Below are 18,682 nucleotides of genomic sequence, written 5' to 3' on the forward strand. Positions count from 1 at the left end.
CTCCACTTTTCGGCATATGAAAATCTCATCTATTTCTAATAAATTACACAATTTCCTAGTGCACATTGTCTTTCTCCCTCAGAATCAGGTGGACACTCTCACGGAAATGGCTGCACACTTTGAAGAAATAGGCCATCCCGACTCTGGGAACATACGTGCAAGGCAGGAATCCTTGCTCTCCAGTTTTGAGGCTCTGAAAGAGCCACTGGCCATTCGGAAGAAGAAGCTCATTGATCTCCTGAAGCTACAGCAGATTTGCAGAGACTCGGAAGATGAGGAGGCCTGGATCCAGGAGACTGAACCCTCGGCAGCTTCTACTCATCTTGGTTAGTGATGCACAATCACACTAAGAAGTTAGGAGGGGACCAAGCTCCCCAGATCAAGAGAAGTGGGTTACAAGAGTGAGGAGAAAACATTTCCTCTCAATTCCTCCACTCCAGACCCATGAAATTTTATCCTGACCCCCATAAATATTTACGTATTTCAAAATTGTGGCATCAGATTTGCTTTATAAAATAGACATGGACAATGGCATGATTTCATGCCTCTAGGAAGATATGGAGTGCTTAGCTTTTGGGGGATTCAGTTACAATTTATTTTCCTAAAGCTTCTTCACTGAGAAGCAATGGTTAATGCTTACGGTATCAAGTATATTTGTCTGGATTATTGGTGATCCTTGGAGAACTATAGGACCTACCACAAAGATTCAAAAGTAAAGTGAGGATATACAATTTCTTGTACTTTAGAACTTATTAGTCCATAAGTATAACTTCCAGGACAGTGGTATTGTCTTAATGTACAGGAAAATCACATACGAATATTGTCCAACTTTATCCAGATGTACTAGGACCATATATGAGAGGGGATAGAGAGACTACTCTACAAAAACATGATACAAAACTCTGATTCTTGCTGAAGTTACATGGAGGGTGTCTGGAAAGATACTGCAGTGCAAAATACAGGGGAAGAAAATCTGAAAGTTAGAGAGGGTAGAATGATGAAGATGCAGGGAGAATAAAGACGGGCGAAGTTCTCAGTGGTTATTATTTGTGTGATATTAATTTTGGGCAACAAGTAAAGCATATTTAATAAGCACGTTCCATAAGGATAATAACAAACCTTGAACCTTTTCTCTGTAGGAAAGGACTTGGTTGCAGCCAAGAACCTTCTAAACAGACATGAGGTCATCTTGGCAGACATTGCCAGTCATGAACCACGGATTCAAGTTATAACAGAGAGGGGAAACAAAATGGTGGAGGAAGGTAGGTGTGACACTTATGAATTTGGTTGAAACATTACCATGACAGACTTTGGGGGAGAAATTTAGATAATCTTAGTACTTAATGGGAGTTTAGAAATAGGTGGCATTAATTTGCTGATTTAATAAAAGTTCCCCTTAAGTGTTTCTAATAGAGTAGTATATAGATTTGTGTTTCTATAATTAAGCCATAGAAAAGGTACAAACACATCATTAAATCCTCTATACAGCAAACCCCAAATCATTAAAATAAAATAACTGTTTAGTCTATTTATCAATATACTTCTTTGTAAACACTGCAGAACTCAAATCTAAGTTCCAAAGCCTTGTAAAACATAAAACGTTTTCCTATGTAAGACCTTCCAAATAATCTAAAGTCTTCCCTTCTTATGGAAACAAAGAAATACAGTAACAAGATCATTCCTTTAAATTTCCCATTTTATACAACTTCAACAATTATTGTTGCTTAAACCTTTGTTTTTTAATTCTACCTTGAAATCGAGAGAAAAATTTTGTTTTTCTAAATCTGACTATAGATGTTGATATTTTTCTATTTCTTATTATATTCTCATCAATTTGTATCTTAAAGGTTTATTATATATATATGTATGTATACAAACATATAGTCTATTTATCATAAATATATATATATGTGTGTGTGTGTGTGTGTGTGTGTGTGTGTGTGTGTATGCCATTCTGATCAATTGTAATTTCTATAAGATAAAAGGTCCACCATTGTTTCTGGAAATATTCCTTTGTCTAAAATATGTTCAATATTTTTTTAAGATTTATTTATCTATTTTATGTGAGTACACTGTCTCTCTCTTCAGGCAAACCAGAAGAGGGCATCAGATCCCTTTATAGGTACTATCAGCCACCATGTGGTTACTGGTAATTGAACTCAGGACCTCTGAAAGAGCAGTCAGTGTCCCCACTCAGTTTATTTTTAATATAATAATTTGGGTTGTCCTTTAATTAGGTTTGTGACAAATTTTCATATTTAACTTCTTATATGGGAATTACTGATGAATATAATCATATATATGGCAGCTTAATAGGTGTACCCAACATTGTTTGTTTGTATAGGGTATCTGAGAGCAAAACACTTGGGAGCTATTGTCCTATGATTTAAAGTAGATATATTGATTTATGACCATTTAAACTCAACTAGTATAACATTTTTGTGTGTGATATAACAACCTTTAGGATATTCTTTCATTTTTCCCTTTTTTTCTGCTGCTGCTCATCTTAATTTTGTTACATTATGAAACTTTTGAAGCTTTAGCATGATTTTGACTTTAGTTTTCAATTTGCTTTGAACAATATTAAGAAATAAAAAGATCTCTCCATTTATTTACCTCTTCTGCTATCCCTTGCTCCTTTGTGCTGTTTAGGGTTATCATCTGCACTGCTTAGCGCCTACCTGATGAACTTCTTCTGACCGCCCTTGTAGTGTGATCAGCTAATCATAAATCTCTTTGCTTCTGTTCACTGGACAGCCTTTATTTGTTTTACATTCATTTTTTCAAATGTTATTTTACTACATGTAGAAGTAGCTTCTTAAAGCCTTAAAGATGCAGCCACGTTATATTCAGAGTTGCAGTTTGTGATTTGAAGTCTGATGTCTTCCATTGTCTGGCAAAGCTCTTCTTTTCCAAGATTCTTAACCTTGCCTCTTTATCATTCGTATTATTTCTGCAGTGTGACAGCCATAGACTTTCTTGACCCTTCACTGTAGAGATGAGTGTAGTGCTAAGATACCTTTCCAATGTCTCTACCTTGGGTTGATGGCATCCTCTCTGTTACTGGGTGGTAATTTTAACTATCTGCAGATTGAGACGAATCCCAAGGACTACAGGATAGCTGCCTGCACACATTCGCTCATCATCTCTTTGCATGTTTACATAAGTCTCACCAGTCAGATGCCCTAAGGGACTCCCATTGAATGTCTTTCCCTTATGTTCTCTGCTTCACAAGTTCTAGTTGCCTCAAGTTCCCCATTTTCTTTCTCATCAACTCAGGTGTAGCTTGGATTAGTCTCCTAGCAAAGAGCCTCTAAACTGTAACATAAGCTGCACCATCATTAGGGTGTACCTTTTTCTTTTCCTTTCCTTTTATTAAAGCTCTGAAAAATCATCGTTCTTCATATTTTGTTCCAATTTCTACCTTTAAGGAAGAATGGAGATCTGCAAGTCCTTTTGTTAATCTAGAGAAGAAATGATTTTTATCCTCTGAGTCTTAAAAGACTCATGGGTATTTTTTTTTTCCATGTCCGTAGCTCTTAGCTCAATTCTTTCACCATCACATATGTAGATCTATCCCCCATCTACTGCTGCTTAAAATCTCATTTAGGACAGTCTACAGAGACCTACCTTGTAATCCTAGCTAAATTCAGCATCATATTCTTGCCTCTTGCCTTTCTGCAAGACTTGGTAGGGATTAGAACATGATAGAGCTATGAATGAGGGTCTTACTCACCATGCCCATACCTACTCCGTAGGACACTTCGCTGCAGAAGACATAGCATCTAGGGTTGAAAGCTTGAACAAAAATATGGAGTCTCTCCATGCTCGAGCTATTAGACGGGAGAATGATCTTAAGGCCAATGTCCAGCTCCAACAGTACCTGGCAGATCTGCATGAAGCAGAAGCATGGATTAAAGAGAAAGAACCCATTGTAGACAACAAAAACTATGGAGCTGATGAAGAAGCAGCTGGGGTAAGGTGGGCTGGAATGACCATGGTCCTGTGAATATTCACCAAACTCCATCAAAGGCTAGAGTATCTATCATTTCAAGAGTGGTTGTTTTCTCGTGATCTGCTATAGCCTCAATGTTAGCAGAGATCCCAATGGAGTAGTACGCTTTTTTTCTAATCTCTTAGAATTCCATAGATCCTGCAAAGAGAACCAAACTGCAAAGTCTGTGGTCAAAGATCTATCTTTCTTGGTCCTATTCTGAGTTTCGCAGAATTGCCCTGAACTTTCATAAGACAACCATGCCTTTAAAATGGGCATATGAATTACTTTATTGAAATAAAATGAGACAGATATGTGGGCAATACAAAGAACCTTAAGGATCATATTTACATTCAGTCCCACTTACAACCACTACTGTGTTCTATTCTGTGTAATATGGAAAGCCTTTGTAGATTTCATCAGCTTTAAAAAGAGTGTGTCTTTTAAGCTTTTCAGATATCAACCCACAAAGTAGGATAGTCCACAATAGTACCTCTCACAGGTCTTGATTAAAAGGTATCTAAAGCTCAGCTAATTTTGATTTGAGAAAATAAAATAAAATTGTTATTCATTTGTTTGCTGAAATTTCCTTGAGTTCTGCAAATGTGGTATGAAAAGAAATTTTCTGGTATAGATGTAAATGACTGTTTACACATAGGCATTTAACACAATCACATAATCCATTAACAATAATTCTCAAGGCGTCTCCATGGTGTTCCTAGTGTGGCTCTGATATTTGCTTTTACCATCTTTCTATCCATAATTCCAGGCCCTTCTCAAGAAGCATGAGGCCTTCCTGGTGGACCTGAATGCATTTGAAAACAGCATAAAGGCTCTGAGAGATCAGGCAGAAGTCTGCCAGGTGAGAAGGGTCAGGTTCTGACAGTAATCCCACTTCTGAGTATAGATGTAAAGGAATTCTGTAAAGGAATTCCCTCTCCCTCTCCCTCTCCCCTCCTCTCCTCTTCTTTTCTCTTCTTTTCTCTTTCTTTTCTCATTCCCTCTTTCCTTTTCTCTTCTCTTCCCTTTCTTTTCTCTTTCCCACTCTCCTCTCTCTCTCTCTCTCTCTCCCTCTCCCCCCTCTCTCTCCAAACTAGTAAACAACTGCCAAGAAAAAACTATTTCCATTATTACTTTTAAGGTAAGAATGCTAAACTCTTTGTAGCATCTATAACAAATGTAAACCAAAATAAATTTTCAATATGCATTAGGTTTGTTGATATACTTTTTGGCTTTCTCATTTGTTCCTTTTTATCTTTCCCCTCTTATGTCTATAACTTTCATTTTTTTATCCTCTTAATTTCTTTGCTTTGTGACTTGACTATTATATAAACATTAAGATTTATCAAATAGAGAGATACAGGTTTGGATTAAAATAATCATGTCAGAAAATTAGCTGGTTACAGGGCTGGAAATATTTTTACACAACTATGTAATTCACTTAGAAAATGGGACCACCATAAAAAAGTAATTTCTGTTTTCCTGAAATGAGTGCCAGAGAAGAGAATCAATTTTATAATCAAGATGTAGAAAGGCCCGTTTACAACTCATAATCCATGGAAACAGATGCTCCAAGGCATCAAGCTTATTTGGGAAATCAGAAACATGTTTGGCTGGAAGTGTTGGAAGGCTGAGAAATGGGTGATCAAGAATGATTAACTTGGAATTAAGTAAGTGATGCAGTACCTTGTATACAGGGGAACAAGCAAAAGGAGATGTGTATTTTTCTAGTTAAGGCATCATTCTAATGAGCGATTGAGAATCCACATTCTCAGTCTAGAACAGACTGAGCACGGCAAGTCAAAGCAGGCTTACAGCACATCTCTTTGCACCTGTATCAGACTGTGCACAGTGGGTCCCTGGATACAGCCAGACTGATGAATCATATAGGTCATGAGGCAATGCAGCATGTGACAGGCATAAGCCAGAGAGCCAGAAAAGGTTTCCTCTTCTAGAGCAGTCTGAATGGTGTGTGCTTTGGAGATAAAAACAAAACTTCACAAAAATTAAAAAAGAATGCATATCCTGGAACTTAGTGATTTCTTTAAAGAGAGAAGAATCTTAAGTAGTATACTCATTTTTTTTTTTAATTCCATGGCTTTTTCTGTACTATAGGTTGTCGGTCTCTAAAATACAAATTTCACAATCCCTTAACAGAATGAATTAAAGAGGAAGCAGATGGGGAAACTTGTTAGTAAAGGTCCAGAAAAAGTAGAGAAAGGAGAAAGTGATGACAGAGGGCGAGCCTTGTGTTCTCAGGTTTCTGAGTGTAGTTTATTTGAATCTTCACAGAGAAGTATATTACCCTTCCCACTAAAGACCAGAAGCCTGGAACATACAATGCTTTTGATACAATGCGCATGTGCTGTTGGCCGTGTTCATTCTTTCCAATCTACCAGGTCTCCGATAGGTACTTCTGTCGGTACATCCCGGAGGATCTTCACTGTCGGGCTGCAGCTGCATCAGAACTCCAGCCATGCCTTCCATCTCCTGGGAGGCCCCGGGAACTGCGCACCACTGGTGAGCTCTACATGTAAAGACTTTCAGGGTGCAACTGACATCTGGTTTGTTTGTTTCCCCGCCCCCCCGCCCCCAGCAACAGCAGGCAGCGCCAGTGGATGATGCTGGTCGAGAAGCTAGAGTCATAGCTTTGTATGACTTTGAGGCTCGCAGCCGTAGAGAGGTCAGCATGAAGAAAAATGATGTCTTAACTCTGCTCAGTTCCATCAACAAGGTGATTTTTTCCTTCAACTCTCGTACTGTCCCCAACACTGCTCTTCCACAGCATTCTCCTGACCCACCAGATAGGTGGTTTTTTTTATCATTTTTGTTGTTGTTTTGGTTTGGGTATTTATTTGGTTGGTTGGTTTGAATTTTGAGACGAGGTTTCTCCTGGTAGCCCTGGCAGTCCTATTAAAACTTCACTTTGTAGATCAGGCTGGCCTTGAACTCACTCCATCTGCCTCTGTCTTCAAAATGCTAGATTAAAGGTGTGTTCCACCACCCCCAATCTCAGATAAGTGTTTTTAATGCTCAGCATTTAATCCTTGTTCTCTTAAATAATTTTTAATTAACATTTTTCTTAAAATACAGTGTAAGAACAGAAAGATAGATAGATGAATGGATGGATCTAAATCTTAGCATTGGTAAAACAATGAATAAAAAACTTAGGGAGTTAACTTGAAGATATTTAAGATTTGACAAACTATTAATAATGGATTTATAGAACTAAATTATCCTTTTCTTCCCCATCCCTTGCTTATTGCTCTTCTATGCCAGGATTTGTAGTGAATGAATCAAGTCTTTAGGATTAGGAGAAACCAGATGGGAGACAATGAATAGTCCTGGCGTCTTGGCAGGCTGAGGCAGAAGGACCATTTAAGCACAAAAGTTTGAGGTTAGCCTGGGCAACAGAGATACATCACTTTTAAGAAAAAAAAAATCTTCTGGTAACTTGATTTCTTTTATGTTTATAAAGACAGTGTTAAGAAAATTAATGGAATTTTATAGTGTTTTTCCTTATAAGAATATTTAATATGTAATTAATCTCCAAATGTACTAAGAGAAGAGTTTTGATCTTGTTACTCTTCTTGAAAATACATGAATACTTTAGGAAGGCAACATGTTTTCTTATCAAAAAAGACAAGAAAGAAGGAAGGAAGGAAGGAAGGAAGGAAGGAAGGAAGGAAGGAAGGAAGGAAGAAAGAAAGAAAGAAAGAAAGAAAGAAAGAAAGAAAGAAANGAAGGAAGGAAGGAAGGAAGAAAGAAAGAAAGAAAGAAAGAAAGAAAGAAAGAAAGAAAGAAAGAAAGAAAGAAAGAAAGAAAGAAAGAAAAGACATCTAAGTGAAGTCCGCTTACTCTTTGGATCACATTTTACAGCATTTTCTCTAAAGAACTGGATCTCAGAGTGATTAATATACCAGCAATGAAAGAATTTATATTAAAGAATCCAGTGAGATTGATAAATGCTAGTACCACATCCAAGAAGCCCAAATGATTCCTCACTGGCTTTTGAGCCCTGTCCCCATCTGACTTCAGATATCAAGTTAGTTGATTTCAGGAGCTCATTTCTGCAGTACCTGCTACTCCTTATTAATCCTTCACTGATACAGCAGTTATGCGGCACCAGTGAGTGATGCTTAGTTCTTATTAGCCAGCTGTTCCTGTTCCTGAAGACTGTTGTGAGGATTGAAACTTTTAGGTCTTGTAGTTTTTCGAAGGATTAATGAAGGTGTCTGTTCTTCCTTTAGGACTGGTGGAAGGTTGAAGCTGATGATCACCAGGGTTTTGTGCCAGCTGTATATGTCAGGAAACTGGCCCCCGATGAGCTACCAGGCTTCCCACAGCATAGGCGAGAGGAGCCAGTCAACATCCCTCAGCTCCAGCAGCAGGTCGAGACCCTGTAAGTTCGCTCCGTGGAAGCTTCGATAGGGGTATGGCCAGATATCCCCCTTGCTTTCCTCTCATGGTCCTGAATCTTTCATTTTAGAGGTGTAAATTTACAAGTTTTAATCTTCACACACTAGTCCATATAATGAAGAAAGGAAATCCCAGAGACGTTGTCTCAGTGTCAGACCCTGCATGCAGCCACATCGTCTTCTGACTCCTTGGCCAGCTTTCTTCAAAGTCTGCAGACATCCATAAGAATGTTGTGTATTGTTTTGAATCTAACTGGCATGTAAAATTTCACTCTTCTACCACAAAAAGTAATGAAATGAGTCATTCTTTTCATCCATTGATACTTTAAAGATACTTAACTAAAATACAATTATATACTTTCTGTTCATTCCTTGCCCTATACAACTCCTCCATCTACATTCTCCCTGTTTTCCCATCCACTTCTCTCTCTCAAATTGATGGTCTGTTTTCTTTGATGATAGATAGATAGATAGATAGATAGATAGATAGATAGATAGATAGATAGATAGAAGATAAATAAATGCACAAACATACACATAATACCTCCTGAATCTATTTTGTTGTGTGTGTATGATTTCATTGCTGATCATTTTGCATAGTGTGGCCAACAGGAGGCTTTTCCTTAGAAGAGATGAATTCTCCCTCTCTCAGAAGTCATAAGTTCCTGTAGTTCTTTGTCTAAGGGTGTGACTTCATGAGATTTTTTTTTCCATTTCTGTGTTAGCATGTCTGTTGATACTCTCATTGTTTATTGTCTTGTTTAGGGAGCTATTTCTAGGAGACACACAGATAAGGGTTTCTGTTCGCCTTGTTCTTACAGTCTTTCTGCCCCTTCTTCCAGAATGTTCCTTGAACCTTAGGCACAGGAGCCCCTTCAGTTTTTAAATACAATGCTCTCTACCTTTCTGATTTTATTGTCTATTTTATCCCCAGTTTCTTCTTCTCTTCTACTGATCTTATTTTGATTCACTCTTTATTTCATCCCCCCTCACTTCATCCTCTAGTTTTCTCACCCTGCATCTACATTCTTATGCATTCTCTGTTTGCTCAGCTGTTATTTTCCTTTTTTTTTAAATTCCTCCACTCAGGTACCACTCTCTCCTAGACCGGGCAGAAGAGCGCAGACGTCGCTTGCTGCAGCGTTACAATGAGTTTCTGCTGGCCTATGAGGCAGGAGACATGTTGGAGTGGATCCAAGAGAAAAAGACAGAAAACACTGGAGTGGAACTGGATGATGTTTGGGAACTACAGAAGAAGTTTGATGAGTTCCAGAGGGTATGTGAGAGGACTTTGCTTAGATGTCGTTTTAGAGGTATTTATTTTAGATTTGTTAAATATTTCCCATTGTTTCAAGACATCCACAGTTCATATCCCCATGACTGTTAATAACTAGGAAGCAATGGTTTCAGAAACTAGTCAACTTAACTTTTCATCCCCAGCCCCAACTCTCCAAAATCTGCTAGGGAAGGTGACCACCAAGATTCTTTAACACTTAATCTGTAACATACTGTATGGCTGAATACCAGACTGAGATGGGGTGTCACAGGACTGATATGGACTCAAAAATGAAGCAACAGTTGATATGGGAGTAAAGTTGACCTGATTTCCCAGCCAGAAAACTACTTTTTACCTCCTGAGAACACTTTCATCATGTTTTCTTCACTCATTTTTATTGTATTATCTCAAATAACAGAAAGTAAATATTTGTGTCTTCCTATCTTTTTCTTTTCTCATTCTCCATGTGGAGATATACATATATATTGATATATACACATATCTAAAGTATGAAGTATTCTGATAATATAAATGAACACATGGAAAATAATTTAAGGAATTTGAGGTACATATGCAAATGAATAACGCTTCTGGCAAGATTTGGATGGCTGCTTAGTATGAGAGTCCTTAAGGGCATAGTGTAGTGGCCAATGAGAGAGCAGCATGTGTATAACAAATAATGTAGGTTATTTGCTTTAATAACATTTAACAAAATTTGCACCCAGGTTTCAGGCAGGTATGGGATGTCTAGGAAAAAGACTTAAACTGCTTTGGATAAATTTTCTTATCCAGGATCTGAAGAGTAATGAACCTCGACTAAAGGACATCAATAAAGTGGCTGACGAACTGCTCTTTGAAGAGCTCCTAACCCCAGAAGGAGCTCACATACGACAGGTAATCACCGGCTCCTCTATTCTTCTTCAACACCAGGCTAGGCTGTGGAGTCCTCATTTTACATTTGTCATTTTAGCTTCATATTCCAAAGGTCAGAGTGTAAAGGCAGTATGAACTAGTTTTAGAATATGCCAATGACAACAGGCCAAATTGTCCAGTCATTTTTATTGTTTCAGAGGTGTAGAAATAAGTATTAAAAATCCTGACCCGGGGCTTAGTCCCACCTTAGACCATTTATATTCCCAGATGAAAGACACACACACACACACACACACACACACACACACACACACAGCCTTTATAATTTTAAATAGCCTTAGGCAGCACAATAGCTGGGCAGCTGCCTACCCCCCATGCTGTTTGAATCTACTTTCCTATCGATAACCCCAAGTTATCATTTACTATTTACTATGTTCCTTTCGGGCTGCTCTTAACTCCACTTGGTCAATCCACATGGCCACGTTTTTTATGGCTCAGCTATCCCATGGCAGTTCTCCTTCTCTCTCAGCATGGGCAGCAGCTTCGCCTCTCTTCTCCTGGTCCTCTCTCCTGCAAACCTGCAAAACCTCAACCCCACCTATTTATTTTCTGCCCAGCTATTGGCTGCCAACCTCTTTATTTACCAATCAGAAGTAACCTGGAGGCAGGGTCCCAGGGTCAGCACTTAGCATTACAACAGATAGTAAAAGACAAAACCTCAACAGAGAGAACCTTATTGAGGCAGATTTACTTAGCTATTGATCTAGCGTCTTCTGTGTTCTTCCACATAGCTTTGGATGCAATAAACTCATATTTACCTTCAAAAACCAGATTTAGAATGCTTTACCAATGTCCCATTGGTAAAGAACCTGTTGACCAAATCATGAAGACCCAAGTTTAAATCCTCCAAGTACCACAGAATGTGTTTTCAGTACCAACACTAGGAGAGGATGGGTGGACACAGGAAGCTCTCCAGAGCTTGTCCAGCTACTCTAGACAAAGTGATGAGCTCTGGGCTCAGTGAAAGATATATTCTCAAAAACTAAGGGAGAAAGTAACTGAAGAAGACACCTGACATCAAACCATGGCCTGCAAATGCATATGCATGCATACACATGTGCACATGTACACTCACATGCACACATTCAAATGTAATGTATACGATACACATACATCTAAAAAGGAAGTTTAGAAGGTATTACACTGGGCATCAGAAAAATTAGGTTTACTTTTTGGCATTACTCTGTCTGTGTGTTCTTTGCAAATTTTGCTTAATTTATAAGGACCTTGGTGATTTCATGAAACAATCTTGAAATTTCCTTTCAATTTGTATTTGTGTCCTATCAAATGGATTATAAAATTCCTACCTACTGGCCTTACCCAAAATTAGATATTTTGTATTGAAATTTTAAATAAAACAATTTAACTGAACTGACATCCAATGCAAACTTACCTACCTCTAACTGTCCCTCAGTAGAAATGCAATGCTCAGATTTAAGCATTGAAGATAGTACACACAAGAGACTGATGATTATGGGACGAGGCTGGTAAAGAAAGTTTACTAGAACAGACTAGTTTTGAAATAATGAAGGAGAACTTAAATGTATTTTCCATCTCGTTTGTACAGATGATGAGTATGTGTTTCTTCCCAAGAATTATGTCTAAAGCCACAGTTCCATTATAGATCTAGTGAGCATTTATTGCAAGTCCAGTCGTGTAGTCTTGGTTGCCATAACTCAGTGAGGATGACTTCACATCCCCTTTCTTTTGGTCGTTTTCCTGGAATTGGAAATGGAAGGAATAGTATAAGAATACTGTATTTATCCCCTACAGGAAGCAAGGCACTGAAAGGCCAGTAGCTCTATTAAATTTAGAGTATGTAAAGCTATTTTAGGCCTAAATAAATGTGCCAGCATCTAACTACCAAGACAATGCTTTTAACTCATTTTTAGAGGTTCTAATTATACTCCTTGGGACAGTAGGAATTAATGGTAACCCGAAGATTAATGGCTCTATACATAATATCAGTTGAGAAGAGAAGAAATCCCATTCTCTATGGCACTCTTAAAAGTATACTAAGCTTGGGCTATGCAACAGAGAAGCAAAGCTGTGTGCACTCTATAGGGCTACCAGCAAAGCAAATTACATGTCAGCCAGTCATCGACAGCACTAAGCTGTCTGAACCGCTCTCTGACTAAATCCATGTGCCTGCATCTTTTAGGAGTTGAACACCCGCTGGAATTCCTTGAAGAGGCTGGCAGATGAACAGTATCAGCTGCTCAGCAGTGCACATGCTGTTGAGATGTTTCACAGGTAAGCACCTTCGTGCTACAGTGGCACTGCTCTGCTGGAGCTCTCTCAAAGAGCCCTTATGTCTAATCACTATGGAGAACTATGGAGCTATCACAATAGCTGGAAGCAAATAGGCCTCTTCCTGAAAAGAAGATAGTTTACTAGTAGAACACATTCTCTTTCAGGAAAAGTTTCCTCACTTGACACATTGACACATTATCTCCAAGATAACCAAATTCAGTTTTCAATTAGGCCTGGCACATAATTTGTATTTTAGATATGATTTCATAATAGGAATCATATTACTATTCATATTAATAATTCATAATTCATATTTATTGGAATCGAATTTAAACTATGAATTGGATTTATGTTATTATGTTTGAGAAACATAAGGTAAATGATAGCAGATATCACACTCTTAATTTACTCTGGCGATCCTTCTATTGCTTCATTCTCAAATCCACATCTACACTAAGAAATACACACTTAAAAACAAATAATAAGGCAAACAAAAAGGAACCCAAATACCTTTGTGCATATAAATGTGGTTTTGAGGATGGAGAATAGAGAAAAAAGAGAAATGGATGGGTCTGGATTTTTGGAATAGCTTAAAATGCAAAAGTGTGAAATGTATTTGATAACTAAGAGGCTCTGCAAGTAGTGTGTAAGGTTCAAACTCCGGGTCCACCATCTGTCAGTAGTAGTATCTTGAGAAGTTGAAAATAATAACAGCCGCTGTGTCTCTGATCTAAAGGCACCTAAATGCCCATATATCACAAAGAATGGCAATGATGTTGAAGGTGGTGGTGGCAGTGGCTTCCTTGTGAGCTATCCTTATGAGGTGCTTTATTACCCCTATGATCTTCACTCTACTGTGTTCCAGAGAAGCAGATGATGTCAAGGAACAGATTGATAAGAAATGCCGGGCTCTCAATGTTGCAGACCCTGGCTCTGACCTGCTCAGTGTCCAGGCCCTCCAGAGGCAGCATGAGGTCTTTGAGAGAGACATCATCCCCCTGGGAGAAAAGGTAAGACACATACTTTCAATCTTTTCCAACACTTTCTCCATCTTTATGCCTATAGCAATGTACCTTTCTTTGGTTCTCTTGGTGGATCTATTATTCTTATATCCTTTATTAAAAAAATCTTGCATTATACTAATTTTTGTACTCTCTCCCTAACAATAAAACAATAAAATATCATCCCCAGTGACCATTAATATAGGAAAATCTATATTGAGCTTTTCCTATCTGAATGAATACTTTATATCCTTTTGCCTCTTTAGATAATGTCAAGTGAATAGAGTAGCGGCCAATTGTGGAAGCCAAGGTCTAGGAGAAATGACTATACCCAGAAGAGTCAGACTATGTCTAGATATTGAGAAGTACTTCCTCAGTGAGCAAGTAAATAACATTATTTCTACCTCAAAGCCCAAAAGGGAAGACTAAAGCATTCCAGAAATGTTGGATGCAACCTATAACTAAGCATCCTTATGCAGAGCACAACAAATGACTTCATAGGAAAAATTAAGCCTCGGGGGTTCCAGACTGATGTATCGCCGAGCAGCAGAGATACTCATCCCATCTTGCTTCTAACATTTTCAAAACCAAAACAAAAAACAAACAAACAAACAAAAAACCAAACAGAGACAGCAAAGGCATTTCCACATGGTTATCAAAATGCTTGTGTCTGCCCAGGTGACTACGCTGGGGGAGACTGCCGAGCGTCTCTGTGAATCACACCCAGATGCCACTGAGGACCTACAGAAGCAGAGAACAGAGCTGAATGAGGCCTGGGACACACTACAAGGTCTTACAAATGATCGGAAGGAGAGTCTGAATGAAGCCCATAAATTCTTCCTCTTCCTTAGCAAGGCCAGGTAAAGCTCAAAAGGCTGACATTCACCAAGCAGTTTCTATTCAATGCCCTGTGTGAAGCCCCTAGGAATATCCTGGGTCAAATGTTCTTTACTATTGGGTTATAAAGACACCATTATGTCTATTATGGCACAGAAAACACACGCTTTATGCTTCAAGCCCAAAGTACGGATGTTTTAAGGAATGCAAGATAAGGAAGCCCACTAAGAAAGCTTCTATAAAGTACTTATTATACACAAGGTGTTATCAGGAGTTGGGGGATGGTGTTTTCTTTCTGCTGGTAAGACAGAGAAGAGGAAGGATAACCATGATTGGTCCTAATCTATTTACTTCTCAGTGATCTAGAGAATTGGATCAAAACCATCGGTGGTGTGATATCATCACCTGAGCTGGCTGAGGACTTAACTGGCACAGAGATCTTGCTGGAGCGACACCAGGTACAACTACCAACTCCACAGCCACTGACCACTGATCTAGGTCTAGGAAACTCTCTTCTCACTATAGTATTCACTAGCCCCTCTCCTACTTTCCCCACAGGAGCATCATGATGACATAGAAAGAGAGGACCCCACCTTCCAGGCCTTAGAAGACTTTGGTACAGAACTTATAGACAGAGGCCACCGTAACAGCCGTGAAATTGAAAATACTCTCCAGGATATTAATTCAAAGAGAGACAATTTGGAAAAGAGTTGGGAAAACCGCAAGAAGATGCTAGACCAGTGCTTAGAACTTCAGGTATAGCAGCTTCTGGAGCGTTGGGGGTTAGCTTCAGTTACTTGAGTGTGGTTTGATTTGCTGGTTGGGAGTATTCACCGTATCCAACTGTGTGAGCTGGAAACAGCGGTGCCTTGTGATTGCCTGGCACTGTACTCTGAGTTATAGACTGAGCACCCTTGTGTTCTGTGATCTTGCTTCTGTTAAAGGAGACTACAAGTGACAGTGAAATGGCTCAGTGGGCAAAGCAATTTGATGAAAAAAGCATGATGAGCTGAGTTTCATCCCAGAACACATGTAGAAAAGAGAGCCAACTCCACAAAATTTTCCAGTGACTTTCACATGCATACCACAGATTCCCCCACACACATACCCTTTCTTGTGTACACAAGCAGGCATACTACTAAAAAACTGATAAATATTGATTTTAAATTAAAAGCTTTTTTAAAGGAGAAAACAAAACGAGATTGTAATCATCCTGTACGTGAATGGAATAACTGTCATTATTATTAAATAATTAACTGAAGGATTTGTCTTCATTAATAATAGCAGTGTAAATACTATGAATATCATTACAATGTTTTTTATATAAGAAGTACAGATCATTCTAATATAAGAGACATTTACTAACAGAATAGAATGTATGAATCCTTTAAGGATAAAAAAGGCGTGATCACAGTGTCTGAGGGAAGAATGTGGATATATTACACACATCTAATATTGTACAAAGTTCTAAAGAAGTAATCTGCAGAAAATCAAACACATCTTAGATCAGTAGTTCATGGTTTTCTTCAGCTGCATACTGTATTTGTTGCCATTGTAAGCTAGCCAAGACTATGTCTCGACTTGAGAGAGAGACAGACAGACAGAGACAGAGAAAGGGAGAGAGACTAAACCAGTTCGTATCCACTAGATGTATACCATACAGTGGCAGTATCTTCATATTCTCTATAGCTCATAGAACACATGGTATGTTTAAAGCAAAGAGTAAAGTGGCAAGGTACTTGAGATTCATTATAAGAATGCCTTGGGAGAGAATGTAACAACCCTGGCAGGATGTTTTGTGTCATCACAATGAGGAAGGGTAAGATCAGTTCCTTGGCCCATCTAGAATTACCACATGCCTGCCTCTGATTTCAACCATCCCCCCCCCTTACAGTTATTCCGAGGGAAGTGTGAACAGGTCGAGAGCTGGATGGTGGCACGTGAGAATTCCCTGAGGTCAGACGACAGGGATCATTTAAACAGTCTGCAGGCTTTGATGAAGAAACGGGATGATTTGGACAAAGCAATCGCTGCCCAGGTAATAATTGATGTAAAACTTACAGTAACTATTAGCAACAATAACAGATTTTCTACATCCTTACCTAGTTTTCTGATTTTTTAAGGCACTTTAATTATCATTTGCTTCTATTTACTTGTTGTGCTATTAGCATATGTTAATTATATATAATAATGGGTTCCTTACGATGCTTCCACATATGTACAGTGTCTTGAGCAAATTCACTTCCTGTTACACAGCCTTGACCTCCTCCCACTCCTCCATTTATTCCCCCCCCCCTTTCTCTCAGCTAGCTCTAACTAATTCTACTGCCACATCTTTTTTTCTTTTCGTTTTTGATAGCCCTTGACTTTTGCTAGGTTAACAGGAACATAGTGTATGTTTCTTTACAGGAAGGAGATCCCTTTACCAGTGGCTACACAACAGAAGCAAAAAGCTCTCATCCACCCATATAGCTGCACACAAATCCTGACGGAGGGGTGGGGCTCCATCAGCCCCATCTGAGGCTCAGAAAGACAAACACAAATGTCCTTTCTCATATTAGGACCCTTGTGTTTGTGTGAAAGTGAACATAATATAGAAGCAAAAAATAGACAGTGATCTATCAGAGGCAAAAAGGATATTTTCAGCACATGTAGTTATATGTGATGTGAAAGTGAAACAGAAATATTGGTCGTGGAAGAACTTAAAGGCATGGAGAAGGTACAGGGATATGGAAAGAGAAGAGGATGCAGGGAAGAGCCAACCTAAACTAAACACAAGTAGAAAAGTCATAGGAAAACTTAACACCATAAGCTAATCAAAAGGTAAAATTAAATAGTTTGAACAGATAAATCCTGTATAGATAGATACCATTGCTCCCAGAAGCCATAGGCTACTAATCCCGAAGTTACCTTTGTCTCTTACAGGCAATATTGGAACAGGAAGGGGAGGTTCACGAATTACTTATTGACATTCAACTTTCTCACATTAAGGCTTCCTTTATAACAAAACACAATTTTTAGGACTAAATGTGACCTCTTCTTACTATCTATTTCAACATCTTACATAATACAGAATTCACTTTTACAATAGCCAGGAGAAATGTTTGTTCTATAAGAAGTGAGTACTAGAAAATTCTTCTATAAGTTAGACGTTTCTCTGTGTGTCAGGCATTTACCATTTACTTTTTGATTCTGGTTCTGTCATCTCGAGCCACACTCTGTGTGTGTGTGTGTGTGTGTGTGTGTGTGTGTGTGTGTGTGTGTGTGTGTGCAGAGCCTGGAATATATCAAAGACGTAATCATGAGGCCTCTGTGTTCTTTTATTTCCTCTTATCCAGGAAGGGAAGATTGCTGACCTAGAGAACGTTGCCATAAGGCTCATAGACAATGACCACTATGCCAAGGAAGAGATTACTGCTCGCCTCCAACGTGTGCTAGACAGGTAAGGCATGCAAAGTCCCCTCTATCCATCAGAATCATATTTCTAAATTCTTGTCCTTTGGACATCTATTTCTTAGGAGACCTTCTACTTTAGACTTATAGAATGAAAAGCATGAAGGATACTTTGTGAATTATTTTATTTAACCACTGTGTTGTATGTCTGTGAATAGTGAGAGCATGGAAATGGCAAAGGGCTGGGTTGGCAGATGTAAAATATCATGTATGGAGCATCAGAGCAAAGGAGTGTTGGGTAGAAGATGATCCGACTTCATCCTTTAGGTGGAAGGCTCTCAAAGAACAGCTGCTTACTGAACTGGGAAAGCTAGGCGACTATGCTGACCTCAAACAGTTCTATCGTGACCTCGAGGAGCTGGAGGAATGGATCAGTGAGATGCTTCCCATAGCCTGTGATGAATCTTACAAAGATCCCAGTAATATTCAGGCAAGTTCAAAATAGAAATCTTCGAAAAATTTCACCAATTTCATTGTTGGTTGAGTGGTCACCCTGATACTGAACACTCCCGATAGG

The 18,682-nt window shown here is 38.7% G+C and overlaps 1 protein-coding gene across 1 annotated transcript in view; it reads left to right on the forward strand.

Moving 5' to 3' along the window:
- Positions 1-18,682, forward strand: part of Spta1 (spectrin alpha, erythrocytic 1) — a 68,553-nt gene that overhangs the window by 22,531 nt on the left and 27,340 nt on the right. Inside the window, exons 17-32 of the mRNA XM_021197549.2 lie at positions 83-326; positions 1,140-1,262; positions 3,759-3,976; positions 4,764-4,856; positions 6,591-6,728; positions 8,245-8,396; positions 9,502-9,688; positions 10,481-10,582; positions 12,783-12,874; positions 13,740-13,884; positions 14,554-14,735; positions 15,071-15,170; positions 15,271-15,468; positions 16,607-16,750; positions 18,051-18,154; positions 18,433-18,595. Coding sequence (XP_021053208.1) covers positions 83-326; positions 1,140-1,262; positions 3,759-3,976; positions 4,764-4,856; positions 6,591-6,728; positions 8,245-8,396; positions 9,502-9,688; positions 10,481-10,582; positions 12,783-12,874; positions 13,740-13,884; positions 14,554-14,735; positions 15,071-15,170; positions 15,271-15,468; positions 16,607-16,750; positions 18,051-18,154; positions 18,433-18,595 — 2,385 coding nt within the window. The remainder of the gene's footprint in view (positions 1-82; positions 327-1,139; positions 1,263-3,758; positions 3,977-4,763; positions 4,857-6,590; positions 6,729-8,244; positions 8,397-9,501; positions 9,689-10,480; positions 10,583-12,782; positions 12,875-13,739; positions 13,885-14,553; positions 14,736-15,070; positions 15,171-15,270; positions 15,469-16,606; positions 16,751-18,050; positions 18,155-18,432; positions 18,596-18,682) is intronic.

This window comes from Mus pahari, chromosome 5, assembly GCF_900095145.1.
Source record: "Mus pahari chromosome 5, PAHARI_EIJ_v1.1, whole genome shotgun sequence".
Lineage (NCBI taxonomy): Eukaryota > Metazoa > Chordata > Mammalia > Rodentia > Muridae > Mus > Mus pahari.